This window comes from Mobula birostris, chromosome 18 (assembly GCF_030028105.1).
Source record: "Mobula birostris isolate sMobBir1 chromosome 18, sMobBir1.hap1, whole genome shotgun sequence".
Classification (NCBI taxonomy): Eukaryota; Metazoa; Chordata; class Chondrichthyes; order Myliobatiformes; family Myliobatidae; genus Mobula; species Mobula birostris.
Window position 1 is genome coordinate 15,246,083 of NC_092387.1, and position 20,757 is coordinate 15,266,839.

A 20,757-nucleotide genomic window follows, 5' to 3' on the forward strand; every position below is an offset into this window, starting at 1 on the left:
TTTCTAAAATCTTTCCTAATGTTGATAGTCATTGTGATAGATGTAAAACTGGGATAGCTACACTGACACATATGTTTTGGTCTTGTTCTATATTGGAACAGTTCTGGAAGTGGCTTTTCTCAACAACTTCTAAAGCACTTAAAATTAATTTACAACCTAATCGACTAAAGGTGTTATATTGAATACACACAGTATATGGAATAAGGTAGATGATCTTGTTGTGCAGTCAGAGATTGGCAGGTACGATGTTGTGAGCATCACTGAGTCAGAGCTGAAAGAAGATCATAGTTCGGAGCTTAACATCCAAGGATGCACATTGTATCGAAAGGGCAGACGTGTTGGCAAAGGGGTGGGTTGATTCTGTTGATTAAAAAATTAAATCAAGTCCTTAGAAAGAGGTGACATAGGATTGGAAGCTGTAGAATCCTTGTAGGTGGAGTTAAGAAACTGCAAAGGGTGAAAAGACATTAATGAGAGTTATATCCAGGCTTCCGAACAGTGGTCAGGACGTGGGCTATAAATCACAATGGGAGATAGAAAAGACGTTTAAAAGAGCAACATGACAATAATCATGAGGTATTTCAATATACAGGTAGATTGGGAAAATCCAGTTGGTGCTGGAACCCAAGAGAATGCCTATGAGATGGCTTTTAGAGCAGCTTGGGGTTAAGTCCTCTAACGGAATGGTAATTCTGGATTGGGCATTATGTAATCACCTAGATCTGATTAGGGAGCTCAAGGTAAAGAACCCTCAGGAGACAGTGGACCATCTAGTTCACAACTCTCTGGTTAAAGAAATTCCTCCACATCTCATTTCTAAAAGGATGCCCCTCTATTCTAAGGCTGTGTCCTCTGGTCTTAGATTCTCCCTTGAAGCTTGATTCATTGAAATATTAAGGTGCAAATCTTTAAAAAAATCTGAATTAAAATGATACACCATGTTGAGTGTTAAAAACATAATGTCTCATTGTTTGGAAAATCGGATTTAAAGAAGGGAAGATGGCAGCGCAACGCAGCTCGCAGCAGCCTCTCCGGTGGTGATGTCTGTTATTTGTCAAGTAGGGTGCCATGCACAATCCTGATTTGATGGAGACGGACGTGAGAGCATGGAGGAACATCTGGTGAAACCTCTGAAATTCCTGCTTCGCTGCTGCTGCTACTGTGTGGTCCAGAATCTCCGGAGCAGAAGGCCCCGAGTCCTCGGCTTTGCTTGTTGGTCAACGGCCGGGGCAGGGTCGAAGCTCTCGGCAGAGGATGGTGCTCGGAGAGGCTGTGTCAGAGGGACTGGTCGGAGGCTCGACGTTTTCGGACAGACTCAGAGTCTGCTGCGGTCGGGTGCTTCCAATGGTGCTGCATCGGCGAGTTGGCGGCGCTTGGAGGTTCATGGCAGGGAGAGTTCCTCCCTTCTGCCGCCTGCGTGAGATGATGAGTCTATCGGGACTTTGAGACTTCTTTTTACCATGCCCATGGTCTGCTCTTTATCAAATTACAGTATTGCTTTGCACTGTTGTAACTATATTTATAATTATGTGGTTTTGTCAGTTTTAGTCTTGGTTTGTCCTGTGTTTTCTTGTGATATCATTCTGGAGGAACATTGTATCATTTTTTAATGCATGTGTTTCTAAATGACAATAAACGAGGACTGAGTGTCCTCATAATCTAATCTAATTTAAATTCTATCGGTTCTAGTGATTTGATAAACTACATCCAATGGTTTGAAAGATCTGATTGTGAAGAGAGTAGATTCTCCGATTGTCATCTCCTCTTTGAGTACAGAATCAGAGTGGTTACTGCACGAGAACAGGGCATTCAGACCAGCATGTCTCCACCAGCTCTATGGAACAGCAATTCACCCAACACACACCCTCCATTGTTCCGCATATCCCCACAAATTCTTCCCTTTCTCATTTTGCTGCCCTTCTCATTTTGCCTCCATTATAATCTTTCTCTAGTAATACAATCACTCCATTTTGGTGCCTCTTCTGATAGAACGTGGGCACGTTAGGGCAACTTTGAATAATTAGCATTTTCTTGGAATTCTTCCTTGCAGCAGCTACCATGTAGTAATCTCAAATGAAAGAAAAGATGATGTCGAATAACTGAATATTGTTGATCAAATGTATTAATTGTCATGTGTACAGATATTACAGCATAAAATGTATACACAACTCAGGTTTTAGTAGATTTAAGATTCAGGGTTTTCTGTGATGCCAGCAGGGGTGCCATAGCACTCTCTGTCCATAATCGCACGTGTCCACCCCACTGCCATTCCACCACATCACGAGACAGTAGATATGCTCAATCTGCCCCATCACCATATCCACCAAATCCTCATATTATCTGCCCCAGTGTTATATCTGCACTCTTACCATATCCAGACCAGTGCCACATCCACAATCATCTCATCATTATATTGCTATAATTGAACGCTACAGAAAGAAAAATATTTTTTTTTACAAAGTTGGAGATACCACAGTGGAGATGTAAAACAAGTTAACATTTCACGTTGATTCCGGGAAAAGTTCAGATGAAGTTTGAATTTTCCAAGTGGGCTGGATGGAAGGGGACAGAGGTGACTGAGGAAATGGGGATGGAGCTTAGTGGAAGAGATTGGCAAGGGCTGCTGAGTCACAAGAGGTGCCAGGTGGAGCGGAAGCAGGAGATGAACGAAATCTGAAATTACCTGAAGAAGGAAAAACTGAGGGGAAATAGACTATCAAGGAGCTGATTCTCCCCGACATATGGCACAGATTGAGCACCCTGTGCTGACAGTGAGCATTTCACACCAGATCCTCGGATGACAATTCAGCTACTGACAGAGGATGTAACTCGGCCCTAGACTACAAGAAATTAGTGTGCAGTGTGGAATTTTAACATACGCAAACCCACACCAAAACATCATCTATACCATCATCAGCAATGGCATGTGGCTTGAATATTAACCCATGAGCTTCTCTACACTATCTCCAGGACAACTGGACTGAGGATAGTGAGACTATTAACTGTCTCATGCCTCACTGGGTTGATACACCATTTCATGTCTGGGCAAGGTAGTTACTGCGCTTGGTGACTGTAGTGAGGTTCACATGTGGGCTGTGAGTTTAGGAGCAGTTAGTAAAGCATGAGAGAAGCGAGCATATTGGTTTAATGATGTATTTAAACATTATTAATGGATGATTCAGGTGGTGAATGTGTTTAATGATTGCGATTTAGTGATTTCTCCCTTAAATGCGTGGATATTTTATGAGAAGTTTGTGCCTGGGTCACCTCAGAACCACTGGGGAGGTCATGGACTGAGGTAGGAATCAGCTGTCTCAAACCAAACTTTCTGCACTGCTTCTTCACCCAGTTCCCAGAGTTGATGCAAAAGCATCCAACCAGTTCTTGATGTGGTCAAAATATATTCCTCATTGTCTGGGTAAAACTGGACCATGTATCTCCCTATAACCAGCGACTGAGCAAACCTGCCAAGAACCAGCAAATACAAGGCATCCCTCTCCTGGGGAGATAAAGATATCTCACTTTCAAAGCCCGCGAGAATGTGGCCCCCCACATGCATGGGATCGTTGTTGTCCAGCATCATGTACATTATACATATGGCCAGGTCACACACACAGTAACTACAATTCATGTTACCAAAGTCAAGAATGCCAGAGATGTCCAACTCCTGTTGCAGGTGACCTGGGTTGGAGTGATCAGCTGATGAATGACAAGGCTGCACGAGAACGTTGGTGTGACTGAAGTCTCCATGATTGATGCCTGCTCGAGACACAAAAGTTGTACAATTGTATCATCCGTCACTAAAGGCAACATACACTCCTGAGCGTGAGGGACTTTATGAATGCAGTGCACACATTTGTGAGGCTGCACTTGGAGAATTGTGCACAGTCATAGTCATCGCGCTTATCTTTTAGACTGAGCATGAGGGATTTATCAGGCCATGAGGTTACTGAATCTACTGGTGTACATCTCTGCTCCACAGTGGTTCTGGGATGCTCAGTTCTGAGCTCCAGTTCTGTTCTATATCACTGACATTTGAACAGATACATAGATAGGAACAGTTCAGAGGGATAGGGGCAAAACATGTGCAAATGGTTCCAGGTTAGATGGCATTTTCCTGGCATGGATGAGTTGGGCTGGGGGATTTGCTTCCCTGCTATACAAGACCATAAGATCATAAGACAAAGGATCAGAATTAGAACATTTAGCCCATCGAGTCTACTGTTATTCCATCATGGCTGATTTATTTTCCCTCTCAATCCCATTCTCCTGCCTTCTCCCTGCAATCTTGATGTCCTTAATTAAAGTTATCCAATGAATTGGCTTCCACAGCTGCCTGTGGCAATGAATCACACAGACTCACCACATCAGTCTGTGACTCTGGATGGGTTACATCGGATGGATGTTTAGGCACCTATTTCATTCCATTGTTCACAGTGGTCAGAAGGTGAAGGAGGTGTGCCTGGCACATTGAAACCACTCATTTTCACAACTGCTCAAATTATCTGAAGTCTCACCCTGCAAACCTCATGACCGACAGAGAGGCACTTACTTTCATTAAAGTTCTTGATATTTGGAAGCACCTTCTCTAGAATTTGCTGAATAATTTGCTCCACAACTTTGCGCTCACTGTCCTTCAGTGTGTATAGGTACTTGTTCAGCTGGTGAATGTTTGTAAGTTTCCAGTCGAAGGAATCTCTCTGTAGATTCTTCCGTTTGGGATGCTGGAATTCCTAATAATTAGTTAAGTGCATTACAGTCACCCACCTCCAGCACATTAACTTTGTTTAAAGGTAACTTCAAGATAATTACCACAAAATTCTGCTTTTCTGCACAAATTTAGCACCAACAGCCCAGAGTGGAGAACTGACAGTATTCATTATAGTTGTGGGAGACAGATCACGCACATTAGTCAAAATGAACTATAAATAAACTTGCCCTTCAAGCAACCATAACTGTGAGGTTAACTCATCCTGCACAGCTGGAAGCTCAAAACCACTGTCCCAGCTTCATCTTCTGTTGGCTAGTCCTCTCTCCCAAAGGTAGCTGTGTTCTCTAGAGTCACTCATTTAGGAATTTTATAGTGGACTATAAAATGTATCTGGTGGATTTCAAATGCGGATTGGGATTAATTTGACATTTTCTACCTTTTTTTCAAAGAAAAAGAAAAAGAATTGAAATACCAAAAACACTAAAAGTTCCGATCATTTGACAAAATGGTGATTTGCTCGGAGTCATTGCAGCTCTTATGAAAATATAAAGCAGCTTTCCCCTTTTTTCTCTGGCTACTTTTCCCACTGCCTCGGGAAATAAAACATCCACCACTGCAGGACAGGACAGAAGAGGCGGGAGGAGAAGATGGCAACACAACGCAGCGCGCGCAGCTCTCCGGTGAAATGATATTGTATCTGTTAAGTAGGGGCCGTGGACAATTCTGATTTAATGGAGACAGACGTGAGAAGCACAGAGGAACATCTAGATAAATTCTGAAATGCCTGGTTTTGCTGCCGTTGTTACTGTGCGATAGAGAATCTCCGGAGGGAAGGCCCCAAAATCTCCGGCTTTACCTGCTGCTGGCTACCGAGGCTGGGGTCGAAGCGTTCAGTAGAGATGGTGCTCGGTACTCGGTGTCGGAGGGCTGATCGGAATTCGAAGTTTTCGGACGACTCAGAGTCGGACTGTGGTCGGGCATGGCAGGGAGAGTCTTCTTCCTTCTCCCGTCTGCATGAGATGTGGGACTTTCGAGAGACTTTGAACTTTTTTGCTGCGCCATGGCCCGTTCTTCATCATGTTATGGTATTGTTGCACTGTTGTAACTATATGTTATAATTATGTAGTTTTTGTCAGTTTTTCAGTCTTAGTCTGTCCTGTGTTTTGTGACAGCGCACTGGAGGAATGTTGTATCATTTCTTAATGCATGCATTACTAAATGACAATAAAAGACAACTGCCTAATCTAATCTAATCTAATCCTTCAGTCCATGATGTTGTTCTGACCTTTTAACCTACCAGGATGAATCTAACCCTTCGCTCCTACATATCCCGCTATTTTCATCCATGTGCCTATTAATTTCAGGGTTTCTTAACTGTCCTAATGTGTCTCCCTCAACCATCACCTCCAGTACAGAGTTTGATTCACCTACCACTCTCTGTTAAAAAAATGTACATCTGACATCACCCCCCCACCACGTTTCCCCCCAATTACCTTAAATTGATGCCCCTTCACATTAGCCATTTCCACCCTGCAGAAAGTCTCAGCCTGTCCACTCGATCTATCATCTTGTACACCTCGATCAAGCCACCTCACATCCTCCTTCACTCCAGGGAGAGAAGACTGAGCTTACTCAAACCAAAGAGCAGGGTCTTCCCAGCCCAGACATTCTTTCTTCTCCTCTCTGCTATTGGTCAGAAGATATAAAATCTGGAAAGCACGTCCCACCAGACTCAAGGACAGTTTCTCAGCCACTCTCAGTCTCTTGAACAAACCTTTAACTCAGTAAGGATTGATCTCTCAGTCTACCTTGCTGTGGCCCTAGTACTTTATTTGTCTACCTGTGCTGTACTTCCTGAGACTGAAACGCTATATTTTACATTCTGCTTTCTTTTTATACCTCAGTGTACTGACCTGGCTGGATGACACACCAAACAAAAGCTTTTCACTGTATCTTGATAAATGACAAATATAAACCAATAACTTTGTTTCTCTCTCCGCACATGCTGCCTGACCTGCTGAGTATTTCTACAATTTCATTTTGCTGCTTAATATTTGGCATCATGTCTGTGATGCCCAATAACACAAAATAATATGATTATGATTATGAGGACGCGCAGTCCCCTTTTATTGTCATTTAGTAATGCATGCATTAAGAAATGATAAAATGTTTTTCCAGAATGATATCACAAAAACACATGACAAACTGACTTAAAAACTAACGAAACCCACATAATTATAACATATAATTACAACAGTGCAAATCAATACCGTAATTTGATAAGAACAGACCATGACACAGTAAAAGTCTCAAAGTCTCTCGAAAGTCCCATCATCTCACGCAGACGGTAAACCTCCAGCACCGCCAACTTGCCGATGCAGCATCCGGGAAGCATCCAACCATATTCCGACTCCGAGTCCGTCCAAAAACTCCGAGCCTTTGACCCACCTCTTCGACACCGAGCACTGAGCACCATCTCTGCCGAGCACTTCGACCCCGGCCCCAGCAACAGGCGATAAGCAAAGCCAAGGATTTGGGGCCTTTGTCTCCAGAGATTCTCGATTGCACAGTAGCAGCAGCAGCGAAGCAGTCATTTCAGAAGATACTCCAGATATTCCTCTGCGCTTCTCACGGCTGTCTCCATCAAATCTGGATTGTGCACGGCCCCTAGTTACACATAATCGATATTCATTCGGAACAGCCACGCGCACTGCGTCACACCGCCATCTTCTCCTCCCTCCAGTAATATAGATGACATTTCAACAAATTGCTTTAAAATGTAATTGTTTCAAACTGGAGATTTAAAGTAAATCTGATTTGTTACCACAGGATGGTGCTTTGATTGTACCTGCACTGGTATTAAAGGCAAAACACAGCTTACTTAGATGTCTGGACACAGAATACATGGACTTACTTTGAGAACCTTATTAATCTGAGCGAGAGTTTGCCCAACCTTGTACAAGATCGGTGGGTCTGCAGGGATCTGCTGCAGCGGAATTCCCGGTAAATAGGTCAGCAAGCGGACCATATGGGTCTTATATTCTTGACCAGAATCTGCAAAATGTGGAGCATGGTTTTTGGTTAGATTAGTCTGACAAACCTTTGTTTCCAATGAGTTTCAGTGAATTACGAAAACATGGACAATTAGATAAACAAGGCAAATTTTAATCTTTAAAAAGGGATGAATGATGAATCAACAGACTCAATGTACAAGGATGAATATCTGATACCCACTAATCGTCTCCAGCGACATAATCCTGCCATCAGTGGTTGGGATGGGTGTGGGGGCAGGAAAACCTTTCTGCTTCAAGAACATCATGACTCGTGTTTGTACTTCCACCAAATCTACATCCTGGCTGTCGGTGGCGTTCAGGACTTTGAGGACATAGCTCCTTCTGTGATCCCCGCTTGCTTGGGTCTCAGCTACCTGAATGTGAAAGTTCTGGTCACCGTAGCTGGGCATTGGTTGGACCTCTGAGACTTTCAGACCATACAACTGTCCTACCAGCTCCGCCACCTGGAACTCGCTCAGTGAGGGCTTGACTAGAATGACTTTCTCTGAGTTGGACATCTGAAAGACAGGAAAATAATGAATTCCAACAACTGCAACGTTCTTGATCTTCTATATATTTGTATCATATTTCCTTACAACATAACAGAGACCATTCAGTCCATTGAGTCTATTCTTGCTCACTGAACAAGCCCATCAATCTCATTGTCCTTCTGAGACATTTTCTTTCACACCCATTGACGTGCTCTAGTTCCCAACTTCCCACCTACACTGGATGTAATTTATGGGTACAAGTCAGTATTAATTACAGAGGGAAAGAACAGCAAATGTCAGATCAGTATTAAAAGCAAGCAAACCTGTCTTGAAGTATTATTATTGTTCACGTCCTTATCCCCAAAGCATAATACATACACTAAGAGGCCACTTTATTAGGTACATGTGTACATCCACTTGTTAATTCAAATTAATTCTTGTTAAATCAGCAAACCATATGCCACAACTTAATGCATAAAAGCATGCAGACATAGTTAAGAGCTTTAATCGTTGTTCAGACAAAACATCCCAATTGGGGAAGAAATTTGATTTAAGTGACTTTGACCATGGAATGATTGCTGGTGCCAGACAGGGTGACCTGAGTATCTTAGAAACTGTTAAGCTCCTGGGATTTCTTTCTAGAGTTGACAGAGAATAGTGTAAAACAAACAAACAAACATCCAGCGACTGGCAACTCTGAGAGCGAAAATGTCTTGTTACTGAGAGCAGTCAGTGAATAGACAGACTGGTTTAAGCTGACAGGAAAGCCTCCATCGCTCAGATAACCAGGAATTACAACAGACATGTGCAGAAGAGCGTCAATGAATGCAGAACACATCAAACCTTGAAGTGGAGAGGCTACAGCAGCAGAAGACCACAAACATACACTCAGTGGCCACTTCGTTAGGTACAGGATGTATCCAATAAAGTGGCTACTGAGTCGGTAGCTATTAAAAAAAAGAATCAATAGAAGAGGAATTCTTTTGGATAAAATCCTGGACTTGTGTTTCTGATCATGTTTGAGTTTATGCAGGGAGTATTTAACCAAAGGCTAAATTCTCTCGCAAGATTCTTTCAGCTGCCATCAGGGAGAATGTACCGAAGCCTGAAGTCCCATATCACGAGGATGAAGAAAAGCTGCTTCCCTTCAGCCATTCAGTTCTTGAACACCTTGTACAACAGATTGCTACAGGAAGCAAGGAAAGAAAGAGATGACTGTGCCTTTAGCAATGAACTTTGTGTGCTCACTGGCAATAGGAACAATAGCTGAAGATTGGAGGAGAGAAAATGTTATTCCTTTGTTTAAGAAAGGTAATAGGGATAATTCTTAGTGAGCAAATTATTGGTGAAGATTCTTAGAGGCCAGATTTACAGGTGTCTGGAGAAGCATATTCTGATTAGCAATAGTCAGCATGGCCTTGAGGGGTGTGTTTCCTTGATTTTCCCTTCCTGAAGTTCACAATTAAGTCCTTGGCCTTACTGACATTTTGTGCAAGGCTGTTGCAGGGACACCACTCAACCAACTGATCTATCTCCCTTCTATACAGCTCTTCACCATCTGAAATTCTGCCAACAATAGCGGGGCCATCATCGGGGTCCTATGAGAAACTAACAAACAAATTGATGGAGGTAGAGTGGTAAGTACAGAGTTTAGCAAGTTAGTAGGCTCATTCAGGAAGTCAAGAGGCATGGGACCCAGGGAAACTTGGTTGCATGGATTCACAATTGGCTTGTCCATAGAAGGCAGGGACTGGCAGTAGATGGAGCATATTCTGCCGGGAGGTTGGTGACTAGTGGTGTTCTGCAGGGATAGCTTCTGGGACCCCTGCTCTTCGTGATTTTTATTCATGACTTGGGTGAGGAATTGCAAGGGTGGGTTAGTAAGTTTGCAGATGACACGAAGGTTGGTGTGGTGGATTGTGTAAATGTTCCTGTAGGATAATGACAGGATGCAGAGCTGGGCTGAGAATTGGCAGATGCAGTTCAACCCAGAAGAGTGTGAAGTGATACACTTTGGAAGGTCAAATTTGAAGATAGAATGCAGGCTGAATGTGGGATTCTTAGCAGTGTGGAGGAATACAGTAGAGGGATTTGGGGTTGATGTCCATAGATGCCTCAAAGTTACTGTGCAAAATTAAAGGGAGTTTATGAAGGCATATGATGTGTTGGCCTTCATTACTCTGGGGATTGAGTTCACGAACTGTGAGGTAATGTTGTAGCTTTATAAAACACTGGGCAGACTACACTTGAAGTGTTGTGTTGGGTCTGGTCACCTTATTCTCAGAAGGATGTAGAAGATTTAGAAGGTGCAGAGGAGATTAACCAGGATGTTGCATAGATTGGGGATCTGGGGTGAGCTTGGGCTTTACTCTTTGAAGTGAAACAGGACGAGAGGTAACATGGTAGATTGGACAGCCAGTGCCTCTTTCCAGGGCAACAGTGGCTAATACAGGAGCTCACAAGTTTAAGGCGATCAGGTGAAAGTATGAAGGGGGGATATCAGAGCTGTTTTTTTTAAAACACAGAGAAAGGCTAAGTGTATGAAACACGTTGCTGGGGCGGTGATGGTACAGGCAGATACTTTGGGGACATCTAAGAGACTTGGGCACATGGATGAAAGAAAAATGGATGGCTATGTGGGAGAGAAGGATTACATTGATCTCGAAGTAGATTAAAATCTCAGCACAACATCGTAGGCTGAAGGACTTGCACTATACAGTAATGTTTTATGCTCTAAAAAGGGAGCGCTTAATATTCAGTAGGTGTAACTCATGCATGCACAGGGGAGTTTTATTTTCAATTTCTGTGTATTTGATTGACTGCATTTAAATTCACAGTCACAAATCCGAGTTGGAGTTCTAATCCAACAATTTAACCATTCTCACGCTCTCCCCCCCCTTTGGAAACTTGATTGTAATAATTGAAGTTTAGCCCCTTAATCTTCTCCTTGACAAAAGTAAATGGTACCTTTAGTTCGGTCGATGCTTGTTCTCAGCCGCTTTTCTGCCCGCTCTCTCTCTCCGCTGAACCTGAGCTCGCCAGTCGCCAGTCCCCGATCCCGCCACCCCTTGGCTCTGCTCCCGTTGAACATCCGACCTCGAGGTAGACCTCAGCCCAAAATAGCAAAACTGAAGGCAAGGCTAGTTTAATCATTAAACAGCTATTGTAACTAATTTAAAGTTTTTTTGAACAATGAGTTCACAGTCTTTCCTTCCAATGGATCCCAGAGCAGCCTGGAGCTGTCTAATCCCAAGGAACCCAGTGGTTGCTAAAGCAAACCAAACGTGGTGGAATTGTGGATTTTGTTTTGCTGGAGCTTGCAAACTCAACAGTTACGAACTCTCGGGTTGACAGAGACTGCCATATCCAGTCAGATACCACCAACCAAGTCACCCAAGTTACTCCAGCACCTTCTTTTGCCCCATGAGGTATCGTCTTCTGCAAGTGGGTGGGGAAATAATGCATAGAAATAAGGTGAGCAGAATGGTAAATGATAGTGTCTTTTACAAGTTGTATAACCACACCCCAGGGAGAGATGTCAGTGGTATTTCAGCTTTATTAAGTCAATGCACTTATTTAGTGGGCAACATTCCAAACCCTGATAACTGGTAACCATGGGGAATATCCACTCTGCCTCTAGTGACCTGCGTTTTAATGTCAGCATTGGTTTCAATACCACACACACACACACACACACACACACACACACACACACACACACACAATTTTTTCCCCGTGAATGTGGAGCATGGTCTGTGTTGTTGTCAGAGACCCACATTCGCTGGATGAATTCACTTTCATGTGGCTTGTTGTGAAAGTAGCTTTCCATTAATTCCATGTTGTTCAGTCTCATCAGTTTATGGTTTATTCACGGAGCCACTTTAATATCAGATGGCCCCGGTTCCCTAACATTGTTAATCCGAGCCAGCAGGACTCTTCATGTTACTCTCTGTGGGCAGATGTAGCATTAGCACGAGGGGTCCAACCCAAGACCCCTACGAGGCCACCACCACCGGGACCTGAGCCTTGGACCTCCGCGCCGTGGAGGCCGGACAGTTCCCGGTGTCGGCCTCAGAAATTCCTGGGCATGGTGGCACAGGCTGTGCCCATATACTGCCCAGGGACTGTGTGCGCGAGTATACACACACGTGACTGTTCAAACATTCCTTCCAAGTTAGCTACAAATTCCAACTCATTAGAGAATGCATCTCAACAATATCACAGTATACAGCATTATACACCTACTATATATAGACAACAACAGCATCATAAATTGAAAATTTCCCATTTAGGCCTAAGGATTTAATCACCGTGGAGGATTAAGACAACAAAGAAGTGGTCGCAGGAGGCAGGGGAGCGGCTACGGGATTGATTCCAGAGGTGGCGCCAGAGATTTTTTCTTGCTGGTGCTACAGTGGTGCTATTGTAATTTCTGCTGGGGCTATAGCACCAGCTAGCACCACCTTAGCACCACCCTGATTGCTTCAAATGAGTGGACTGGGCCCTGTTCAAAGATTCATCAAGGATCTGACTGAGTACACGATGGTGGTCTCGGTCTTTATTGAAACAGCTGAAGACAAGTGTGTTCCCACAAAATTATTCGGTGTGTTCCCCAATCAGAAGCCCTGGATGAGCCATGAGATCCGAAATCTGCTGAGAGCCAGATCAGAGACATTCAAGTCTGGTGACCAAGAATGTTACAAAGTGGTCCAAGTGTGATCTCAGAAATCCATCGCACGGGCAAAACTTGAATCAATGAGGGATGCTCGACAATTGTGGTAGGACTCAAATACCATCACCTCTTATCGAGTGACATAGGTGACAACAGGTCTTTGCTTCCAGATTAACTCAATGCCATCTGTACTTGCTTTGACCATCAAAACATGGAGAAACCATCACGAACTCTCACGTCCCCCAGTGATCTGATTATTTCGGTCTCTGTGAGCAGCCTTCAGGAAGGTGAACCTATGGAAAGTATCAGCCCTGATGGGGTACCCAGCCAAGTACTAAAGACACGTGCTGATCAACTGGTTACTATGTTCACTGATATCTTTAAACTCTCACTTTGACAGTGCGGTACCCTGCTTCAGGCCGGCCTCAAATACAAGGTGCCCAAAAGCGTGGTGACCTGTCTCAACAACTATCAGCCAGTAGAACTTACATCCACAGGGATGAAGAGTTTTGAGAAGTTGGTGATGAAATACATTAACTATTGCCTGAGAAGCGACTTAGATCCACTCCAGTTTGACTACTGAATCAACAGGTTCACAGCAGATGCATTCAATACCATCATCCCCTTGAAACTAATCAATAAGTTCCAAGACTTTGGCCTTGAAACTTCCTTGTGCAATTCTATCCTTGACTTCCTTACTTGCAAATCCCGGTCGGTTTGGATAGGCAATAACATTTCCTCCACAATCTCCATCGGCACAGGTGCACCACAAGGCCGTGTGCTTAGGTTCCTGCTCTGCTTGCTTTACACTGTGTGACTAAGAACAGCCCCAATGCCATATGCAAGTTTGCTGATGACACCACTGTTGTGGGCTATATTGAAGGTGGTGATGAAGCAGCACTTTGGAGGGAAATTGAAAATCTAGCTGAGTGGTGTGATAACAACAACCTCTCACTCTATTATTGACCAGCATTGTGGCAATGTGAGTGGCTGAGACAATGTCAACTTGATTAGAAACCTGTCCACCCTTGCCACATCCCTTGCAATGAAGCCAAATCGAAGCAAATTAAGAAATATATTGGATGATGCCAATAAATGTCTCCTTGCCAAACACCATGAGCCATTGCCCAACAGAGGACAAACAGGCAATGGTGCCAATCCCTGTGTTGCTGGAAAGCATATTCGACCAAGGAAGGACCATGCTGCTCAGAAGAAGCATGGAAGTGTCAAATGCAGTGGTCCAACGACAACAGTGTTCATAGGCAACATATCTGTGATGTTACTCAGGCTGTTAGTTGCAAAATGTAGCTTGGTTTTAAACTGGAAAAGAGTTGAAGGAGCTTCAGGAAAGTTGTAAGGATTTGGCTTTTGTGAGTACAAAGAACCAGAATCTACGCTGCATGCATTACATAATTGCATGAACTCGAAGTGGGAGACAAAATGCTATTTGTAAAAGTAGATGCAAAGACCAAAGCCCCGCTGGATGGATGAATGGCCAAAAAGAATGGAGTCAATGGAGATATGAAAACAGAATATATTAGACATTTTGGATGCAGAAACTAAATTGATCTTCCCAATATCAAGATGCACAAAGTAGAAGAAGAAAAAGAAGGTAAGAGGTGAAGAGAGAGAATGTGAATGAGAAAGAGAATAGTGTGAAAGTGTCATGGTCCGGTCCGTGAAGTCCGCATTCTCGTTCACGGTCCGGTCCGTCGACCCTTGCTCCAGGTTTTCCTGTCTACCCTGTTTCTGTTCCTGTTGAGCACTAATTGAGGCAGCTGATTCTATTTGGGGCTGGCTGCATAAATACCTCCAGAGACCAGGGAGTGCCTGCTGGATTGTTCTTGTCCTTATTCCTTGTATCCCTTCCTCTGCCTTCTGTTTCCTCGCCTGAAGCCCTGCCTTGTCTTGCCGGTAACTCTCACCTCTCCTGGAGTTCTTGTCTCGCCTTGCATTGCCTGAAGCCTTGCCTTGTTGTGCTGATAACTCTCACCTCGCCTGAAGTTCTTGTCTTGCCTTGTATTGCCTGAAGCCTTGCCTTGTCTTGCTGGTAACTCTCGCCTCATCTCAGCTGCAGTCTTGTCCTGGAGCCACCCTGTAGCTAGCTTCCTTCCTGTCCCTTGCCTCTACCGGGTAAGTCAGGCCATCTTGCCAATACCTGCAGTTGGTTCAGTCCCTTCCTGTCCCTTGCCTCCATTGGGTAAACCAGGTCATCTTGCCATTACCTATGGTTGGTTCTGTCCCTTGCCTCCGTCGGGTGGAGTACTATGCCCTGCCCAGGAGTACCACGCCCTGCCCAGGAGGAGCTTCAAGACCCCAAGCCTCGAGCCTCAGTTTCAAGCCTTGCCTCGAGTCCCTAGTCTCAAGCCTCGCTGCAAGTCTCTAGTCTCAAGCCTTGCCCGAAGTCTCTGGTCTCCAGCCTCACCTCTTGTCTCTGGTCTTCAGCCTCGCCTCAAGTCTGAAGACTCCAGCCTCGTCCTGCCTGCCAGCCTAGTCACGTCCTTGCCTAGTTCTGGGGTCTGAGCCAGAGGCAAGACCCAGATTCCAGTCCTTGCCCAGTCTCTGGTTCAGAGTTCAAGCCCAGGCTCCTATCTCTCCAGTCCAGTCCTGTTCCGGGCTCCTGGTTTTCATGTCCAGGTCCTAGCCCTCACCCTGTATCCCAGTCCTGTCCTTAGTACTTCAGTGTCTGTGTCTTGCACTTGGGTCCCTTCCCAGCCACCACCTTATGACAGAAAGAGCAGGATTAATAAATAAAAAGAAAGGGATGAAAGGAGATGCATGGCGAAAAAAGAAGACAGATGTGCAGAGCTGTGAGAATCACTCCCTACAGTCCCAGAGTCAACTCCTACAACCACCATGGAGGACGGCCCAGAAGCTGCAATTGTTTCACACCCACAGGTCTCTCCTGCCAGAGCAGAGAGATCCCGCTTGTCAGGAGAGACGTTTTCCAACAAGAGTAAGAAATCAACATTTCAAAGTAAATTTATTATCAAAGTACATGTATGTCCCAAATACAATCCTTGGATTCATTTTCCTGTCGGCATATTCATCAAATCTATAGAATAACATGTGACAGAATCAATAAAAGACTGCCGATGCAGGATATTCATCCAGACTGCAGATGACAACACGCTGTGTAAATACAAAACAAACAACGATAATAAATAGACAATAAGCATGTAATGAGTCCTTGAAAGTGAGTCCATTGATTGTGGGAACCTCTCAAAGATGAGACACGTGAAGCTGAGTGAAGTTATTCCCTTTGGTTCAAGAGCCTGATAGTTGAGGGGTAGTAACTGTTCCTGAACCTGGTGGTGCGAGTCCTAAGGCTCTGGTATCCTCCTGATGGCAGCAGCATGTCCTGGGTGATGGGGGTCCCTGATGACGGATGCTGCTTTCCTGTGACATCGTTTCATGTGAATGTGCTCAATGGTTGGGAGGGTGGTGGACTGGACCGTATCTATATCTTTTCATAGGATTTTCCATTCAAGGGCATTGGTGTTTCCATACCAGGCTGTGACGCAGCCAATCAATATACTCTGCAATATATTTGTCAACATTTTAGATATCATGCCAAATTTCCGCCAACCCTGAAGGAAATAGAGATGTGGCCATGCTTTCTTCATAATTGCACTTATGTGCTGTGCACAGGGCAGGTCCTCGAAGCAATGACACCTAGAAATTTAAAGTTGCTAACCCTCTCCCCGTCTGCTCCTCCGAGAACTGGCTCTGGTTTCCTTCTCCTGAAGTCGATCATCAACGATGTAGAATCTAATGTCTTCCACGCGATCGTCTATCCTCATCTGCCCGGAACCTAGCATGCGGCGATCCAGGACAGTTGTGGGCATGGGCTGGCTCAACTCTCTCAGAGGTATGTCGAGTCGACGGGCGATTCTTAAGTCCAGAAAATTACCCGCTGCTCCAGAGTCCTCAAAAGCCTACACCTGCCTCTGGTTTTTCCTCCAGGTGATCGCTGCCTTCCACACAAAACCACAATCCTTGGGATTGGGAGTAATGGCTGCTACCGTTACGGTTCTCCTGACACTGGACGGTCTTTGCTGTTCTTCCGACGACTACACCCTTGGGCATTTGGCCCACAATGACTTTCTCCCGCAGTGATAGCAAGCTGCCTTGACTCTGAGGCCGGCATCTCTCATTGGCGGACAGTCTAATACAGCCAATCTGCGTGACTGAGTCCTGAACAGGGGTCAGGTGGGTCATGGTCCGAGATCGGCGGGTGGGACTATGAAGCATTGAGGCCGGGCCCGGGATAGACTTCTTTGACCTCTTGATGTAGTTCCTCTTGCATTCTGCCAGATGATTATCGAGACGAGTGGATTGGTCGACCAGGAGTTCCCAACCAGGAGTCCACGGACTCCTCAATAAATGGTAGGGGGTCCATGGCATGAAGAGGGTTGGGAACCCCTGCTCTAAGTCCTTTGGTGGGTCTCTTAAGGCGAAGGCATCCTTCAGTTGGTCTCGGAGTCCGTGGTGGTATAGAGTGCCCAAGCCGTTCCAGCCGCTCTCTCGGGCCAAGGTCCGAAACTTGATAGCGTAGTCAACCGCTGACAGTCCGCCCTGTCGGATCTCATCAGACGGTCCCAGGATCGGCTGGCTCCGGCAGGCTTATGGAATACCTTCCTCACTGCAGCCATGAATTCCTTTGAATCTGAGCAAACCTCCAAACTTCGTTCCTAACGCGCGGTGGCCCAGGCCGGGGCTCTCCCAGTCAGAAGAGAGATACTGTAATGAAGGCCGCCTTTCCGTGCATCGAAGGGAACCGGGACGACTGGAGTTCAAACACTCATGAGCAATAGATGAAGAAGCCGCAGCAAGAACCCGGGTCACTGTCCAATCTCTCCGGGGTTAGAAATGTCTGGCGCCGCAGAGTGACCGAATGTCTCTCTCGAGTGACTCTGGCCTCCTCCTTGCGAAAGTTGACAAACAGCAACTGTGTATCTCCAGGCGCTGTCTGGAAATCTCGCTGTGGCTTGTCACAGCGGACGAAAGACTCTGATACCCCGCTGGGTCCATGCAGTCCCAATAGTACTGTGACGAGAATTGTTGACGAGAATAGTTTGGACCCAAATGCTGATGTATCCGAGACAAGGATCGAGACACGGGGTAAAACTGGATCGAGAACTGAGCACAGAACAAAACGCTAGACGATATCTCCGACTGGGCTTACGACTGAGTACTGAGGCTCCGCTCAGGTGCTCTCTAAATAATTCTTGATGCCCAAAATATGAATTTCAGGATGTATATTGTACACATTTCTCTGACATTAAATGCACCCACTGAAACCCATTGAATTGATTGCCAATTAGCAAGATGGCTCTGAACTGTCAAAGGCGCCAGGTCAGCTATCCTTCGGAGAGTTAGAGCGTCTAAACCTCGGAAGCTGGCGCGGTTGGCTGCATCTTGGAACACCGTTGCTTTGCGTTGGCACCCCTCGCTCCTCACTCAAGTCTTCAAACTGAATGGTGTATCGCACTGTTTATTATCTTAACAAACAATTAACACTTTCCCTTCTCTCAAAGTAGGAGTACAATCTATATCCTCTATAGCAGATTTCAGCTCTAGTTAATCAGATTGATGGAAGAGGGTTGTACCGGGTCAAATTTAAACAATACCTTAAATTCTTGCTTCCCTTTTTATTCAAAAAAAAATCCTGCCATCCTCTCCATTGCCACAAAACACTCCAATATTATGATTCTTTTTCTGTTTTCTAGGTCTAGATCCAACTTTATTCCAACCTCCTCCCACCAACCCGCAGTTTCCCCCAATCTCCATTTCCAGATCCTCCTCACCAGCTGATCCTAGACGACTTCTCAACATCCCCACACCTGTCTCAGTCCACAGCCCGATCTTCATATTGGCAGGAATCCACCCCTTTTGACAGGAAGAGAGAAAATGCTGAAAACCACCTATCACCACAACAACCCTGGTCTCTCAACCACAAAATATCCTCTTCCTCTGCTTCATCCCTTCCCCACCCACTTTGTAACTAAAAACTTGTTTTCTCACTTTTTCAATTCTGCCAAAGGGTTTTTGAACTGACACATTTTGGCTGTTTTCAGTGAAATGACTTACAGGTCTTCTTGGGATTCTTGACTGTTCAAAGGCCATTCACTGACCACACAGTACTAGAGAAAGTGAGGGTGATAAGTGCTTCAGTTAGGGGGAGATGTTTTTAATACAAAACAGAGCTTTGATAAGTTTAAGTCTGTTCTGTTCCTCAAGCATTAGGTGAGCCTGTGGAATCCATAGGTCTAGAAGAAGCATCCAAACCCCTGTGTTTGATTACTTTCTGGCACCAACCCACTAGATCTCAACAAGGCAAGTAATTGACCACTAGGAATACTTTCAACATGCCTAGGCAAGGGTCTGAAGTATTATGTGTATCTCTTTCCAAGGATGCTGCCTGACCTGCTGAGTTTTTTGAGCATTTTCTGTTTTTTATTGGTTATTGGTTTTGTTAGGGGGAACTGCCGGTTACATGCATGCAACACCAAAAGCATCAACAGCAATAGAAAACAACTGGAGTCTGGTTTTGCCATTAACAAACACTATTTTATTAGTAACTACTAATTATAGTAAACTTAAACCAGGTAATCCAAGAGTTAGATGTTAGCCGTATATAGGTGTATAGTTAAAGTTCCCAAACTTAACAAGCTCTGGTGGTAAAATGATGGTGTGGTAAGAAATTTCAATTCAGTTCATGGGACTGAAGTGAGAGAGAGGTATTTGTAATCCAAATAAACAAATGTTGTTGATCTTCTCGTTGTCTTCCGAATCCCTCAGGTTAGCCAAACTTGACTACAGAAAAGGGGGTCCCTTCTTGTAGTGGTGAACCACCAACCCAGGCGAGGGTTAAACACACCGGTGGCTCCCACAGGGTCACCCTTACACGCATGGCGATGACCACTGATCGACCTCTTCTGACTGATCCACAACCCACCTTCGTGGGCACTCAAAGAGTTCAGTGACTCTTTCGTCACCACCCTTTATGTATCCCCTCTGTGTGTCTGGAGGAAAGACAATTGACCTTGCTTAAATGCACACACACAGAACACCAGCTGTCCATCATGTAACTCCTCCTCTCTCACCGTAGCTGCACAAAGAGACAGACTTTCGGAGCAGCTCGCTGCTCCCTCTGTCTCTCTCTCTCAAACGCATGGTTCTTAAAGGCATAGTCCATAATTAATAAAACTCAAGAGTCTGTCACACCTTTTCCCTTTTGGGAAAAATTTTGATCACAAAGCAAAACTTTTTCAACTATAAAGTATAAAACGTGAAGCAATACATATACCATAATTACCAGGTAACACAACAGAAGCGTATACAATCTTTGACTTAACATCTGGACAAACAATCTGCTATAATGTTGTCAGTACCTTTTACATATTTTATTTCCATGTCATATTCTTGCAAGATCATACTCTAGTTTAATAACCTCCTATTCTTATCTTTCATCTTTCTCAGAAACACTAATGGATTATGAGCAGCGTAAACCACAAGTGGTTTCTGTGCAGGACAAACATAGACATCAGAAAGTTGCAAAGCTAAAATGAGTAATAGCAACTCCTTTTCAACAATGGAATAATTCTTCTGATGCTCATTAAATTTCTTTGAAACGTAAGATAGAGGATGTTCAATATCATCATCACTGTCATGGTCCGGTCCGTGGGATCTGTGTTCCGGTTCATGGTCTGGCCCGTGGTTCCTTGTTACGGGGTTTCTGGTTGTCCCCAGTTTCTGTTGGAGGCATATGAATCTCGTTTTGGGGCCGAGACATAAATACCTCTGTGAACCAGGGATTCCCTGCTG

The 20,757-nt window shown here is 44.7% G+C and overlaps 1 protein-coding gene across 1 annotated transcript; it reads right to left on the bottom strand.

The window, feature by feature from the left end:
* Positions 1–404: 404 nt before the first annotated feature.
* Positions 405–11,343, bottom strand: LOC140211796 (hydroxylysine kinase-like). The gene is made up of 5 exons (XM_072281943.1): positions 11,223–11,343; positions 7,946–8,282; positions 7,626–7,765; positions 4,553–4,733; positions 405–3,759 (listed from the first exon to the last, which is right to left on the bottom strand). Exons 2-5 carry the CDS (start codon positions 8,280–8,282, stop codon positions 3,287–3,289), a joined length of 1,131 nt encoding a protein of 376 aa, XP_072138044.1. The 5' UTR covers positions 11,223–11,343; the 3' UTR covers positions 405–3,286.
* Positions 11,344–20,757: the final 9,414 nt, after the last annotated feature.